Below are 15,444 nucleotides of genomic sequence, written 5' to 3'. Positions count from 1 at the left end.
TTGATAACTTTGAGGTTGTGATTCAAGCACTGTGATCTGTGATCTGTGAGTTGGGAGTATTGGGTTTGGAATTTCCAGCTCATAAGTTGGTTCAAACGATTGTTCCTGTTGCTTCCCATAATGTTAAGTCGCTTATATTGGCGCGCGATGTCTTATTTATATTTTTTTGCATTATCATATTATTGTATGATATCTATTATTGATGTAATGATGTTATTGCTATGAATTATGACTTTGATTGTTTTTTCATTATTTGTTGCAATTTATCGATTTCCTTGCTCCACTATGTCTATAACTTTTTTTCTTGTCTTGTATAATACATAATAACGGATTGCATTATGATGAACGTTGAACAAACCTATTGTCCTAGTACTTTTTATTGTGAATTATTGTAAGCTTGCGGAGTATGCTCATTATTCGCTTGCTTGACAGAAAGCTGCAAAGCTGCCAGTTGGGGACCTTCCCACCAAAATCTCCAGAATCACCCCTGCAGTAACTTCCCTTTTTGATAAATAGTTAGGAGCTAAGTTGATTACAAATAGAGTCTGCCTATGTACAGCGAATCTTGAAGGTTAAACCGTAAAGTTCGAAGTTTGTCGTGGTTAGTGCCATTGCAATGCCGTCATCACACGCTGGGATCATGAATTGTTCCAACTCGAATTTGATCATCACAAAAAGAGGGCACCGGAACTTCGAGTGATTCATCATTCTGTTACGATTACCCATTGTCCCGTGTTGTCGTACCTTCCGTACGTCTCTATAGCGAAGGGGAGTTTTTACATACAGAAACAGTGCGGTTATTACTTCCACTGTTTACACTGAAGTATGGCTGGCCATACATATATCGACCCGCCAGAACCGGTCCCACATAGCTCGCTAGTGTCGGCTTCACACTCGGGATTACCTCTCAATGATGGCAAGCTGCACATATTACTAGCTGCAACGGGATCAGTCGCCACAATCAAGATTCCTCTTATCGTCGAGAAATTATTAAGAATCTACGAGCCATCTCGGATATCTATTCAAATAATCCTCACCGAGGCCGCGGAGCGCTTTCTTCCGGCGGCAGACAAGCCGCTTCCGGCGTCCATACATATATGGCGAGATTCAGATGAGTGGGAAAATTGGTCGGCAAGAAGTGATCCTATAGTTCATATTGAACTCCGACGGTGGGCGCATTTGTTACTGGTTGCTCCGTTATCGGCAAATACATTAGCCAAAATTGCGAACGGCCTATGCGATAACTTGCTCACTTCGGTTATTCGAGCTTGGAACCCGGCAGTACCAATTCTACTCGCTCCGGCAATGAATACATATATGTACACAAATCCCCTAACGAAGCTGCATTTGCAGACAATACATGACATAATGGACTGGATAACTGTTCTTAAGCCAGTTGAGAAAGTACTGGCTTGTGGTGATATTGGAATGGGTGGTATGCGTGAATGGTCTGATATTGTTGAGGTTGTCGTGGCCAAGTTTCCGCCATCGCAATATTCAAAAAAGGAGAATGCGGTTTTACAAGGTCTTGTGCATGAGCCGTCTAGGCATGTCACACCGGATCATGCGGCTGACGGACATATAAGATTCCAGGATCCAGAGAGCGAGTAGACGATTAGATGGGACAGATGACAGTGTAAATGGCTGTGTAAGTTAACATTATTGTTTCCAAAGCAGGTCGGGTCATTCTGGAGTCCTTGTGTTCCTTTTGTCCTAATACATTTCAGAACATCGTCATTATATATAGGAGAATACGGTTTGATGTTGGTGAATGTCACTTTCGTGTAAGCGTTTTGTGTATGTATACCTCAGAGCAGCAATATGACCAAAAGTCGTGGTTACAATAACAAATCCATCAATCATAAATCAATCAATGACTACGTGTTTCAAGGTTGCACCAGCCTTGCAACTTTAAATATAATCAAGCGGGAAAAGTAGTATTTTCAAGCCCATAAGTATTGTTAACCGTAAATATATGTAGAAGAGCCTAGTCACGCCTCCTTTCCGCAGTGAAGTACATTCTAAGCGTGTAATAAATACTCCATCCAAATCGAAGTTGAGGATTCCATAACTGTAAAGCTGAGGACTGCTGCTACGATTCAGTGGCCCATCTTGTTCTCGAAGTGGTCACACACGAGACTCGACGAGCGGCTCTTCTTGTGTTCATCTACCGCCGACAATACAGAGCACTGGATGATGCGATAATGGATCAAATTCAAATCCGTCGGATGCTCTACCTGGTCGGCGGTGAATTTCATTGTTATCTAGGCCAAGCGGAGGTGTAACAACACAGAGAACGTTTTCACTCATCCTGGGTTTGGGAACTTATGCGATAGAGCAATCATCGACCAGGCGCGACTAAAGCCGGGCTTACATTCTAAGAATATCACTAGGAAGCACTAATTCCTTTTAGTTCATGTTCACTGTTCTTATCTATTATTTATAAGAACATAAGTTTTATAATGCACGTCGTTAATTAGTATGTTAGCGAAATACAGATATTTAAGACAACGCTTAAACTTGGGTTAGGTTGACAGAGGCCCAAAAATTACTCACGACTAAAGTTGATGCCACCACTAACTACACCCTAATGCAAACCTCCCAACGCGGTTAAATACAACGATCATCACCCAGCCCACGACTCCAGCATTGCTCCAAAACTCGCTAAAGCAACTGGACTACATAAGTTCCTCGACATTTTATGCCATCTCTTGCACCCAGCGCACTGCCGCTGTCCAACGGCAGTAGTACGCGGCGGCGCTCAAGCTTGAGTGACAATGGCAACGAGATTGCGGGCTGTCGACTGTCCACCTCTCGGAAGATGCAACTTTCGCCGTCGTTTGGCAGTCTAGACTCGAGCTCCCCGGGTAGAGCACAGTCGAAGGGGTCTTCATTTGTGGGACTCTCACCTGGATTAAGTTCACCGCCGCTTCGGACATTGCCTTCGTTAGACAATTTAACGGAAAGCAATTCGAGCGTTGACCATGCGCATCACCACTCTCGTACTCATTCTTATATGACCACTAACCACGGCAGCCATGGCCATCATATTCATATCCCTTCGTCTCCACTTTCGCGGTCTGCTGCTTCCCTGTCCGATATGACTACACCACCACAATCAAGACGGTTGTCGCTATCACCTTCTTCACCCCCATACATTCCACACCATGGACATCATGTTGGGCCACATGTCCGACGTCCGTCGATACATCATTCACATTCCGAGTCATTAATTGGGTCATACGAAGAGTCGCTCCTATCAGGCCGAACTTCGACGCCATCTTCGAAGCCGGCAGTGACGTTTCTAGCGCGGATAGGGGTGTTGGGTACAGGTGAGAACTGTCCGCCAAAACTGAAATGCCCAAGGCATCTCTCTCTCGAGTTCGAAGCTGTATACTACGACTGGCAGATGTCGCATTCGTACGGTGGACGAGGTACACCATACGTCGGTATGCTAGATATTGAGGAATATTACACTACTCAGGCTACGAAGGAACTTACAAAGGAGGGTGTGCATGGAAATTACAAGAAGCACCATAAGAAGCACTCGAAATCGTCCGCGTTCTTGGGCTACAGGATACCACAGCAGGGGCAAATCCAAATCGTTATCTCGAATCCTCATCGAACTGCAATTAAATTGTTTTTAATCCCGTACGACTTGCGCGATATGCCTGTTGGCTCGCGGACATTTCTGCGACAGAAGACAGTGGTGATGGAGGAAGGCACCGGATCGAAGGGTAGTCTGCGTCAAGCGGCTCATTTGCATGTGGTTAGTCCTGGTGAGGGGAAGTACTACCTCTCCAAAACGATCCGCGTTGTGTTTGAGAATCGCGCTCTGGATGCTACGACAACGTCTGGACATGGCGTGCTTGGCGTTTCAGCTTCTCCTTCTCCCATACCTGGGTCATCTAGGGAGAATGTGAAAGTTGAGACGATCAAGGGCGATTACTCGCGCTACAATCTTGACAGCTGTTCGAAGACTGCAAGGCGACAGAGTAGCGCCGCGTCCGCAAAGCTGTACAGCGCTCTCGCACCCACGCCAATTGTAAATGACGACTGTGCGATTGCGGAAGACGAGCACGTTTCTGCAATTGCTTGCAAGACTTCGAAGCTGACTCTATCTAAACCCCCGTCTCGCGCGTCCGACATGGATGAAATGATCGTCGGCATCAGAGATACAAGCCAAACGAAGGAGGATTTTATTCAGTCCAAGAAGATAGCGAACAGGCGGTTATTGGAGTGCAACTCAAATTTGGACAAAGGTGAGAACGAGAATACGATTGAATTGATAACGTGGGGTGAACTTTACAGTAGGCGTCTCAACAATAATGTTTGATTGGCACTGACGGCGTTTTATGTTTTATTTTGGATTATATGGTTTCGGAAACGTTATATTTGGCCAATATCAGCTATATATGTATAGCATCATGATTTTGTTACTGATTCTTGTCTGTTGGTTCCTTTCGGTACGGCTGGATTGTATATAGTCATGCATTCAGTAATAAATGCTACGTCACGCGTGTAAGACATCTAAGTAGATAGACATGAAAATGCACCAAATATCCCGGGAAATCAAACCAATATCACCAAGGAATTTCATAGAATTCAACTGCCAAAGATTGTTACATCCAATTCGCCCCACGTAAGAACCAAGCCATCCAGACTCCGAAGATACCAATACAAACCGATAGACTCAATGCTGCAAACGAATTAGTACCGAGATGTAATAAAGCGCGCGCTTGCGGATTGAAGTAGTTAAACCGCTGACGAGGCGCCGTGCCGTTGAATTGAGGCGGAATGACCGTTGAACTTTCCCCGGTTCCTGCGACTTCGGGATTATTGTCAGATAATAAGACGCTCCTGTTAAGCAAAACTATCGACCGGTCGATGCCCGGTTTTTCGGTAAGATCAAGCTGCTGAAATTGCTGTGTCTCGTCCCTTTTTGCAGCACCGGGCAATCTCGGTAGCTTGCTCACAGCACTCGCAAGACGCTTGGTAGTTGAACGTCTTTGTTTCTTCTGCAGCTGCAATACACGTTCTTTCTCCTCCATTATCCGCTCTTTCTCTGCTCTAGCTTCCGAGTCCGCAATTTGATTTTCCAGTAAAGTCTCCATTTCGCCATAAGGATGCTTCTCTTGTACTTCCTTCATCTCAATATAATCGTACCCGTCATCTACTTTCTCGTCGTGGTCTGAGTGATTCGCATTATCGAAAGCTCCGTTTGTCCGTCGTCGCCGTCTATGCCTCCGTCGATGTGATAAGCCCGGGGATGGGGTTGGCGGTGTAGGAACGGCTTGCGGTTCTGGGAACTGCCACGTGTGAAGGATAGAGTATTGAGATATATTTTTCCAGGCAGGCAACAGCGATGATGGCGGATACTGTGAATATAGTGCAAGCGACATGGACATGGCATCGGTTATGCTAACAGGAAGTGGCTGGGGCATGCGAGATATAATTGCATGGATCATTTCAGATTCCCCGGCAGGGAACTCAAATGCTTCTTCCCGTCTGTGAACCATAATCTGGAGCAATAATTAGAGCAAAATCAAACAGGACATTGCAGGGAGTGCCTACCACCGTGTACAAATACACCGGAATCGATGCACTTTCGCAGCCGAAGAAGAAATCAAACATCAGCGTAATCTCGGAGTAGGACTGGATATCATGTGCAAATAACGTTAATACAGCTGCCAAAGCATAAAACGGCTTTGTGTATCGAAGATGACGGCTCAATGGCTTGTCTATTTGTTCGAGCAATGGCGGGATCAAGTTCAGGTGATCTAATGCGGGCTGTAATGTCGGCAGCATAAAGTCGCGGAGCCGATACAATGACAGATGTTCAAGTACTGGCACAGCCTTCCTTTTCCCAAACACCATATATATAACTTGTGCAATGTCATGATATCCTTGGAAATATGATAGCTTTGGGTGCTGCCGTAGGACTTGGATAATGACATCGAGTAACTCGCCCTTCTTCACACGGAGCTGCCTCTGTGACAAATCTATTTAAAGAGCCGTAGTCAGTAATTTGACCAGTCGTGCATATTACCAAAATTTCTTACTCGGAGGGTAAAATATGAACGCTCTGTCAACGTCTAACCTAGCTTGTTCCTCATCTTTGTGTGCTGCAATTGCAGACCAGTCTGGATCAACTCTGGAGTCGGCGTTACAACCAAGTAATATTGGCCCTACAGTTGTCGTTAACAACCAGCACAAGTCTTAAAACTAGTGGGACACAATACAGGCCCGTTTTCTTAATGAGTCAGACAATAAGCCACTTTTCGATTTCGCGAGTCTCGCAAGCGCTCTGTGATCTCCCTTCGAAATTGCCTCTTTAATCTGGGCTTCCTTCGACAGTCGAAACTTTTGCTGAGGCGTAAGCTGTGGTAATTCCGGAAACAAGATCGGCGGATCCATCATCATGAAACCGACTAGGGTTTCGTTAGTTTTTGACCGGGCACTCCGCAACCTTTGATGCTGCAAGTGCCCAAAAGTAGTTTTTGGCGAACGTATTACTGGAAATAACTCGAGGGTGGAGTGTTCGCATATAGCTTAAGTATAATGACGGGTATGGCATATATACGTTACAATTTACGTATGTCCCAATGTGCAATTCAAGGTTTGTGAACCTTGAAGACTCATCACGACAGACTCATCTCGGTCAGTGTCAGATATTTGCATATTTAGGCTCATTAGAGATCTATCGCCTAACTTTGCAATATTTGGCGACGTAGTATTACACGGCACCACGACCTGACTATACGAGAAGAAAGGTAGCCAAAATATCTGCTCTGGTGCCAATATCCAGTGTTTCTCTTTTTATTAGCATACGTGATGAGATACTAGTGTCACTCCAGTAACAATGCGATTGAACATATGCAAGAATGCAAAGCGCGAATATATGCTAGATTTTATAAAACCAGGCCGAGGATCTCAGCACCTTCAGGATAATTTTAAAACCGAGTGAAGAAAAGAGAAGTTGAAGAATTACCACTTTACCAGTATTCACCGCGTCCCCGCCGGGGCCCGTGCCGGATATCTCCTGTTGATGGGCCACCCACCGTTTTCGTACAGCAGCACACTAGCTCGGAAGTTTTTGCGGATACTGCAAGGCAACCGAGATGACTACGCCGGAATGATAGTTTGCTCTTGGACACACAGAGTGCCAGTTGGATTCTCCCATGGCCCCACGAAATAACAGCGATAAGCTGAATTAGTAAATTAGTAATGCATTTTTCAACCAGTTGCCGGAAATAGTCAGAATAATACAGTCTATAAGAGAGAGATAGCTGGCGAAGCGGGGCTGTGTGGCGTTCCCACCGGATGATTCGTCGGTGGGGTTGGTCGCTGACTTGTTCGGCTCCGAAATATGTCACGTGCACCTCCACAGGTTGAGCTACCGAAGTCGGTAACGCGGGGTCATCCACCAAAAACACCTGCAATAATCCTCCTTGTCCGGTGATAGTCTGCACATGGAGTCCACCGTACATCCCGCAAATATCAGCTGTGACTTTTAGGCGACAACGTCCTCTAGTCCTCGACCATTCCTTCGTTCTACTCACGAAAACAATAATGACTACCGATTCCATACCAAGGGTCTTCATTGGTGCACTGGACGCCGGCACCACGTCTACAAGGTGAGAACTAGGACCATTTGAGTCCGAGGATGGAATTGTGCACGCTCCACGAGCTCTCCCGACCATATCCTCTGGAAACTCTTTTGACAGGTTCCGGTAGTGCATATGCTAACAACCGCAGATTCATTATATTTGATGATGCTGGTAGGCCCTACGCCACACACCAGATTGAATTCGGGCAGCATTATCCTCATGCTGGGTGAGTTGTTGCGCTGTTAAATACGCGTTCTGGGGAACAATACGCTGATCGAGTAATAGCTGGCACGAGCAAGACCCTTACGAGATCATCAAGTGCGCGAGCGACTGTATTGACGGTGCCGTTAAGAAGTTTGTCGCAGATGGATACAATGTCTCTGACATAAAGGCGGTTGGAATTACAAACCAGCGTGAATCCACTGTAAATCCTTGTTTTTTTCTTACGGCTATCAAGAACGGTCTAACAAAAACACAGGTCGTCTGGGATTCCGAGACTGGAAAGCCACTGTATAATGCAATTGCTTGGCCTGACACGCGTACTGCGCGACTGGTACATCACTTCAAGAACAAGAAAGGCGCCGAAGACCTAGTGCGAATCTGTGGTCTGCCACTCTCTACCTATCCGTCCGCACTCAAACTGGTGTGGCTATTACAAAACTTCCACGACGTCCAGGAGGCGCGAGAGCGTGGATCTTTGATGTTCGGTACCGTTGACACCTGGTTAGTATATAATCTGACCGGTGGTGGTAAGCCTGGAACCGACACCAAGTTTGTGACAGATACCACTAATGCCTCGCGAACTATGTTCCTAAATATTAACTCTCTCAAGTACGATGATTTCCTCCTTGATTTCTTTGAAGTTTCTCAGGGCGTGAAGCTCCCTGAGGTTGTGTGCTCCGCGGACAACGAGGCTTACGGTAATATCGCTTCCGGTGTCCTGGCTGGTGTACCAATTGCGTCGTGCCTTGGGGACCAGTCGGCCGCGTTGGTCGGGCAGCGAGCGTTCAGTGTGGGCATGAGCAAGAACACATACGGAACTGGTTTGTTCTTGCTCTACAACACTGGTGAGGAGCCAGTCTTTTCCGAGAACGGTCTCTTAACCACTGTCGGATATCATTTCAAGGGAGAGAAGCCTATATACGCTCTGGAAGGATCCATTGCAGTCGGTGGCGCTGCAGTTAAGTTCTTGCGAGATAATTTAGGGTTGATTTCGGACTCCGATGAGGTCGGGCAATTGGCGGCGAAGGTCCCCGACGCTGGTGGGGTCATTTTTGTCACGGCCTTCTCGGGACTGTTCGCGCCTTACTGGATTGACGATGCGCGGGGAACCATCTACGGTATCACGAACTATACAACCAAAGAACACATTGCTCGAGCAACTATTGAGGCAACCTGTTATCAGACTAGAGCAGTTTTGGAAGCTATGGCTAAGGATTCTGGCCACAAGTTGAACACGCTCAAGGTCGACGGTGGCATGAGTAACTCAGATGTGTGCATGCAAATCCAATCCGACATTATTGGCATTGACGTTGTTCGGCCGGAGTACAGGGAGACTACCGCGTTGGGGGCAGCATTTGCAGCAGGTTTTGCAGTTGGAGTTTATAGTAGCTTTGAGGAGTTGAAGCAAGTGAACACGGATGGGGAGACCACATTCAAGCCTTCCACCACTTTTAGGAAGCGCGAGAAGTTGTATAACCTTTGGCAGCGTGCTGTGTCGCGATGTGGTGGTTGGTTCCTGGATGAGGATGACGACTCTGAAGTTGAGGAGGAGACAAGAGTTGGGGACGGGATCCGAAAACAGTTTGCATAGGCTGGCATGGTCATGCCAATTGCAACCACATATACTCTGAGATATATAAGAAGGTGCATAATGGTGTTTGTAATTTGTATAATGTTATTGGTCATTTTGGATACTTATATTTGGGATTAATGTTACCAGGCTACCATATCTTAATTGATTAAAATACACAATAAGCTTACGAGTGTAATGGTTGCATGTCAATATTAGCAATATCCATAGCCCGCCGCGATAACAGCGCCTATTAAACACCAATGCAATTCCAGCAGTTTTATACTATAAAAAAAACTATACAGTAGACGCCTCTAGTGTGTAATTCCATCTCTTCGTCCCGTCAATGTATAGTTGATACTCTAGCAACGTAGTTCCATCATCTTTAGTTTCGATATCGATTTTGCCAACCTTAGAGTTGCCGTCCGGCATATACATGATGGTGATATCTTCATTATCCCTCTGTTTATGCGTCCTGATCGGGATGTAAAATTGACTGAGCGGACTTGCGGAGAACTCATACGCATCATTCCTCGAAACGCCATCCGGCGAAGGGAACTTTATCGCCGCCGCCTCATGTCTATCGCCGGACAGGATCACGACGCCGCCGACGTCCCAGAACCATTTCAATATTATCGCGCGCTCGTGCAGATATCCCGACCATGTATCGTACATGTCGATGCCTCTCCAGTTCTTAGTAAACGGGATCGACGACACGATGATCTTAAACGGAGCATCTCTATGCTGTTCAAGCCATAATTGCAAATCGGTCAGTTGCTGTTTGCCTAAGAGTGTTTTATTTGGCCCATCCGGGGCATGTTTTAGTGATCGATACGACCTCGTGTCCATCAAAAAGAACGGAATGCCTTGTCTTTCAAATGTGTAATACATCATATTTGGACGCATCGGAGGAGGATTACCGGTCCCTTGGTAGGTCCTCCACGCCGCCGTCGCAGGATAGTATAATTTGGACGACTGAGGGTCATAGTCATTTATGATCTCGTGGTCGTCGAAAACATGAAGCATGGGAAGGCGGTTAAATCCCGAAAGTTTGAGATCCGCATAAACATGTCGGTAGTGCACGCGATATGCCTCTTCGTTTTCGCCCATTAGTCTTGGGACATCAGCGTATATAAAATCGCCAAGGAACAGGAAAAAGTCCACCTCAGACAATAAAGGCTGATTTATCCGGAATCCATTGACCTTCAATGGATGATCGAAGGGGTTATATGGTATACGCCTGTAACAATTAGTCTACGACAAACGTATAACACACCTGCCATACGTACGCTTTAATACAAGACGAACTGAGAAAACTGAACTTTCCGGGCGTGCTGGGAGCCGTAGTGAAGGTTGAATTGAGACTCGGCGTCGAGATCGCATAAGTCGTCGATGGCTTCAAATCTGTAATATCAACTAGCACAGTATAATCGGTCGATTCATCTAACGAGTTCGCAAAGTTCTTTTCAAGCCAGCCAGACCAACTCGTTATATTAAACACGTCTGATTCGGAGGGATCCATTTCACGATATCTAACAATCACCGGAAACCTAAGAGCTTCGCGGACGACAAATCGTGCTGACACATTCGATACATAGCCTACTCTGGTAAACGTAAGATTGGGAATGGGGAACACCTGGTGCGAAGTATATATCAAGTCAAGCACGAATGCCATAAGCGAAACGTTGATAACGATGGTCAGTAATGTGGCAGCCGGCCTGGACTGTGAAGGAACGCCCCAGAACAAGACACTCCATAACGACCTGGACTCTCGTGTCTCTGCTGATGCGTGGGATGATACATTAGACTGTTCTCCTGTTTTTTCGTCGGACGAGTTATTTGTGGCTGTAGTTGGCTTCGTCGACGAGTTTGCGTTCAATATCACTTTTCCATCAGCTTCGCGTTCAGCTTGCCTCTCAGAGCTGAAGATGTAGCAGAACAAAGTGAAATAAGCAATAAACAGAGAGTATATCACGTTAGGCAAGACACTGGATGGGATCTAAGTGAAATGAAGCATTAAAATGTGCGAGATCAAAAGTGTGGTAACCAGAAAGTCATACCCATCGCAAGAACACATATGTAACAAGCCGCAGCAACGTGGAAGAACCAGCACACAAGAAGACTAGTAATGATTTAACGAAAAGCATGTCGTCTATAAATCGGAGTGTATCAAAACCACGTATTGCTACCACAGGAGCAGACAACTTCCGTTTTGCACTCTGCAGAAGCAGAAGCAGAAGATCATTAATATAGTCAACTTGAGGTCTCGCTAATGGACGTATACATCAAAACGTGGTCGCCGGTTTGTAGCGCTTAAACTTTGAACCTGACTCAATAAGTGACACCAAAGTTATGTAAGTCACAGCTTTGTATGTGCAACAGACTTTTGTGATTGTATTTCTACGCCACAATCATAGCCTGTTTTTACAGATTGTGCATCACATTTATTAACTAGATAGTTAACAGGCATTTCCTTAACATAGATAACCGCTATCAATGAAATTAAATGACCCTTTCCAGCCCTGCAAAATTCGAAAAAAATGCAATGAAATTCAGAAGGTACCAAAAGCGTCCTGGTAACGTAACAAGAGGTTGCGTCGAACGCCGTCATCACATACATACGGTCGCAAAGGCGAACTAAATCACCCGGACACATATCCGACAGCTAACGCCTGGTTTTCATCATGTACAACGTAAAACGCTGGAAGGTCATTAAAGAAAGAAAAAAAAAAGAAAAAGTCAGAGCTGAAAAATTTCGAGGCGCTTTATACGTGCGAACCGAACGTGCGGCGCCCTATTCATAGCATATACGTCTAACATTGTTGTAGATATAGCATACATATCAGAAAGACAAGACTGTGCTCGCCAACGAACTTCAGGGAATAGCGAAAAAAAAATAACGGAGACACCTTGGACCAGTTTCAACCGGCAAGCAATCCGAAGTAATTGAAGGAATAAAGTGATATTGGGTGAGTGAGTGGAGCCATATTTAAACTAGTTTTTTTGTTCTTTCTCCTTCGCGCTTAATATGCCGTTTTCGACGCGAAATATTCTCGTGTCAACTGCCCGTGGATTGTCGCCCGGTCAATTGAGTACCAATGGCAGCTATACCCAGGTTAGAGGTGTCAGGATAGGACCCGGATCATATCTTAACCGCGACTACGGGCTGGTGGGACGGCACACACTCCCTCGGTCGCACATGATACAATGGTTCGGCGAGAAGGGCCCCAATGGCGACTTCTACAAGAATCCGTTTTGCTACGCCCCATGGGATCACATACCGAATTACATTCCACACACATCTTCCAAGATTTCTCGAGACGAAATTGTCAAGAAAATGGCAGACTCGAACTATCGAAAAGGCGTCAATGAAAATACTTACAAGCCATTTCCCCTGAATTCTTACACCAAGACATCATTCGTGCTATCGGAGGAATTGAGAGAGGCAATTTTACAGTCATGTCGAGATCCTCAGATGTCTCTTTGGCAAGTAAGCGCAAGGTACGGTATCAGGAAAGAGCGCGTCGCAGCTACAGTTAAGCTTGCCAAGATTGAGACTCAGTGGGAAAACGAGGTGAGAATCCTTTAATTGTGCAAATACTCTGTTGGGATAGGCGGATTCCAGATGGTCAAATTATGATGAGATAAAGTACAAAATATTCGATTAGTCTTGAAGACTTCAAAATGGTTAGACTTGTCGCAGCTGATTTCGACGACCTTCTTGGAGAAACGCCATCCCATTAGACATGCGAGACTTCTTTTACTAGTGATTTTATTACTGACAAATGCCAAGGGAAAAATTACGCCGGATCTTGCTCGATATGCTCATCGCATGTATATGATGATGCCGATAACAAATGGCCGCTTATCGCAGAATACTCTGGCTGACAAGTTAGGGGAGGAGCCTTTGGAAGAGATTGTGCCCCCTAAGACCGCGCAGCGCAACAATATTCAGATCATGCATGAGACGGCAAAGTTCTCGCCTGAGGATGCGGCGAGCTTTTTCCATGCTCCAGAGGCTGCAGAGTTGATGGATCGGCAACTATACCGAGATATGCCCAAGGTCGTCAGTTTTCAGGGCGTCAAAGATAAGGATCTGGCGAAGAAGATTAAGCAGTGGAAGGGACGTTATACCGATGTCGTGTTTAAAGGAAATAACATATGGACGGCAATTCCGGCGAAGGCGGGCAAAGTCGGCTACAGATATGGTGCTTCCAGGGATCATAGGAAAAAGCATCGCAAGCATAAAGATGAAAGACTTAATATATAGGACGATCGCGGCAAATATTTTGTCTATACGCATTCGACAAATCCTTGTATATTTAGAACATCTAAAATATAGAATTCATGCTCACTAACTGCAGTCATGTCTATAAATTCGATTGTAAGTATGCTAAACTTCTAGTCTATCAAAAAATGCCTTTAGGCTCTCAACCTCGCCCTTCTCCCACTGTGTAATCTTTCCCTGCCATTTTGCACCTTTGCCTCCGCCTTTGAGGCCCTTGATTATGCAATCATCTCGTATTTTGGAGGCGACTTGGTCAGCTCCATCTCCAATCACCAATAGAGCACCTCCATTCTTTCCTGCGCCCGATGCAAGAATCACAACTCCGCTATTAGGTTCCAACTTGCCCATTTCTGCGACGAGAGAATTAAAGTAATCTAGACCGACAATGTCACCACGATAGACATACGACTTCTTCACAAGCTTGAGCGCTTCGTTGACACGCGCAGCTTCAGCCCTCACGACGTCAGCCATCCACAATTTCTCGCGCTTTAAAGAATCTCGCAGTTGGCTCTCCAGTCGGCCGATGTTTAATTCAATCTCCTCTGTTTGACATGAAAGGCGAGAATTAAGGGTCCGCGTCAAATAATTTGATTTCCTTGCATATTCACGCACGCGATCACCGATCAAAAAATGCAATCTGCTGTTTAATCCTCTAATTGGTAGCTGGTGAAGCAGAGCAATGGATCCCATCTCCCTTGTATTCTTCAGATGAGTACCACAACAAGGATTCGCATCGAGATTGCCAATGTGAACAACACGAAGAATACCTTGTTCGGCATCGTAATCATCCGGAAGATTATTCTTATTCACGAGATCTTTGTCAGGCACTTCGACCCAGATGTCGATACCTTGTCTTATAACATCATTGCACCTGTCTTCGACTTCCAAGACTTCCTCATCTGTTAACTTCCTTGGCAGTTCTACATAGGACACTTTTTCTCCCAAACTCCAAGCTAATGTGGGGACTTCCATTTGATCCAGGATCGCAGAGATAAGATGCTGTCCGCTATGCTGTTGCATATGGTCAAACCGCCGTTTCCAGTCAACCTCTAACTTAACAAGAGTGTTGGGTTCAATACGCTTTGGCACTTGATGGAGCGCGGTGAGTAGCGCTCGACGAATTACATGAACCGGAAATTCTGCATCAGGAGTGGTGATGACTCCATGATCAGACGGCTGACCTCCACCTATGGTGAACTCGTGAGAAATCCCTTCGATAACACTGTAATTCATCGACGTACCTTCTGGAAATAGAATTGTGTCCTTAAGTTCAACTTCAAAGCATTCCTGGATGGTTTCTGATGGTGTTGTTGGTAATTTCGACTTCTTACTGGCTTTCGACGGAGGGTCTGTCTTGATTTGCCGACAACTGACTACGGTTGTCTCGAAATTGCGAAGATATGAATCAACTTGGCATGCTAACGCGCCGACGACTGCCGAGGCTGCCATTATTTCTTTAATGCTAAATACCAATTACAAATGAAGGTCCGATGAGCATCCTCTTCTACTTAACAGCTCATTCGCTCATGATAGCACTAGTTTGTGGAATGCTATTCAGGAATCGGGCTGTACCTATCACGGTTTAGATAACACTGGACACCTCTAAATTTCGATTGAGTGTGGTGCATAATTTGACTTGGCTCCGGGACGCCGACTTCCTCGGGCATTCATTCTAGACGTTACAGATCACACAGCAGACAGGAACATTGTGTCATATTTTATTGTACAAATTTAATATTGAATTAACACAAGGA

The 15,444-nt window shown here is 45.6% G+C and overlaps 7 protein-coding genes across 7 annotated transcripts; 4 read left to right on the top strand and 3 right to left on the bottom strand.

Moving 5' to 3' along the window:
* The first annotated feature begins 576 nt into the window (after positions 1-576).
* Positions 577-1,870, top strand: V1513DRAFT_443593 (flavoprotein). Its single transcript, XM_066897841.1, has one exon. It carries the CDS (start codon positions 826-828, stop codon positions 1,609-1,611), a length of 786 nt encoding a protein of 261 aa, XP_066753832.1. The 5' UTR covers positions 577-825; the 3' UTR covers positions 1,612-1,870.
* A 730-nt stretch (positions 1,871-2,600) lies between these two features.
* Positions 2,601-4,568, top strand: V1513DRAFT_443591 (uncharacterized protein). Its single transcript, XM_066897840.1, has one exon. It carries the CDS (start codon positions 2,702-2,704, stop codon positions 4,334-4,336), a length of 1,635 nt encoding a protein of 544 aa, XP_066753831.1. The 5' UTR covers positions 2,601-2,701; the 3' UTR covers positions 4,337-4,568.
* A 54-nt stretch (positions 4,569-4,622) lies between these two features.
* V1513DRAFT_378576 (uncharacterized protein) lies at positions 4,623-5,877 on the bottom strand (the record flags this gene model as incomplete). The annotated part of the gene is made up of 2 exons (XM_066894985.1): positions 4,623-5,522; positions 5,575-5,877. 2 exons carry the CDS (start codon positions 5,875-5,877, stop codon positions 4,623-4,625), a joined length of 1,203 nt encoding a protein of 400 aa, XP_066753830.1.
* A 1,569-nt stretch (positions 5,878-7,446) lies between these two features.
* V1513DRAFT_399010 (uncharacterized protein) lies at positions 7,447-9,599 on the top strand. The gene is made up of 4 exons (XM_066895448.1): positions 7,447-7,637; positions 7,759-7,836; positions 7,896-8,034; positions 8,089-9,599. Exons 1-4 carry the CDS (start codon positions 7,573-7,575, stop codon positions 9,421-9,423), a joined length of 1,617 nt encoding a protein of 538 aa, XP_066753829.1. The 5' UTR covers positions 7,447-7,572; the 3' UTR covers positions 9,424-9,599.
* Positions 9,600-9,699: 100 nt separating this feature from the next.
* On the bottom strand, positions 9,700-11,549 carry V1513DRAFT_458240 (PhoD-like phosphatase-domain-containing protein; the record flags this gene model as incomplete). Its single annotated transcript, XM_066899680.1, has 3 exons — positions 9,700-10,642; positions 10,692-11,401; positions 11,463-11,549. 3 exons carry the CDS (start codon positions 11,547-11,549, stop codon positions 9,700-9,702), a joined length of 1,740 nt encoding a protein of 579 aa, XP_066753828.1.
* Positions 11,550-12,288: 739 nt separating this feature from the next.
* Positions 12,289-13,755, top strand: V1513DRAFT_443580 (mitochondrial 37S ribosomal protein mS45). The gene is made up of 2 exons (XM_066897839.1): positions 12,289-12,976; positions 13,196-13,755. The coding sequence occupies exons 1-2, from the start codon at positions 12,431-12,433 to the stop codon at positions 13,670-13,672; spliced, it is 1,023 nt and encodes a 340-aa protein (XP_066753827.1). The 5' UTR covers positions 12,289-12,430; the 3' UTR covers positions 13,673-13,755.
* V1513DRAFT_443579 (Threonyl/alanyl tRNA synthetase) lies at positions 13,688-15,375 on the bottom strand. Its single transcript, XM_066897838.1, has 2 exons — positions 14,932-15,375; positions 13,688-14,877 (listed from the first exon to the last, which is right to left on the bottom strand). The coding sequence occupies exons 1-2, from the start codon at positions 15,137-15,139 to the stop codon at positions 13,796-13,798; spliced, it is 1,290 nt and encodes a 429-aa protein (XP_066753826.1). The 5' UTR covers positions 15,140-15,375; the 3' UTR covers positions 13,688-13,795.
* Between the last annotated feature and the right edge of the window lie 69 nt (positions 15,376-15,444).

The sequence above is a fragment of the Lipomyces chichibuensis genome, assembly GCF_038497645.1.
Source record: "Lipomyces chichibuensis strain CBS 12929 unplaced genomic scaffold V1513scaffold_13, whole genome shotgun sequence".
NCBI classification, from domain to species: domain Eukaryota; kingdom Fungi; phylum Ascomycota; class Lipomycetes; order Lipomycetales; family Lipomycetaceae; genus Lipomyces; species Lipomyces chichibuensis.
Note: the sequence above shows the minus strand (reverse complement) of the source record. Positions and strands in the feature narration are given on the sequence as shown.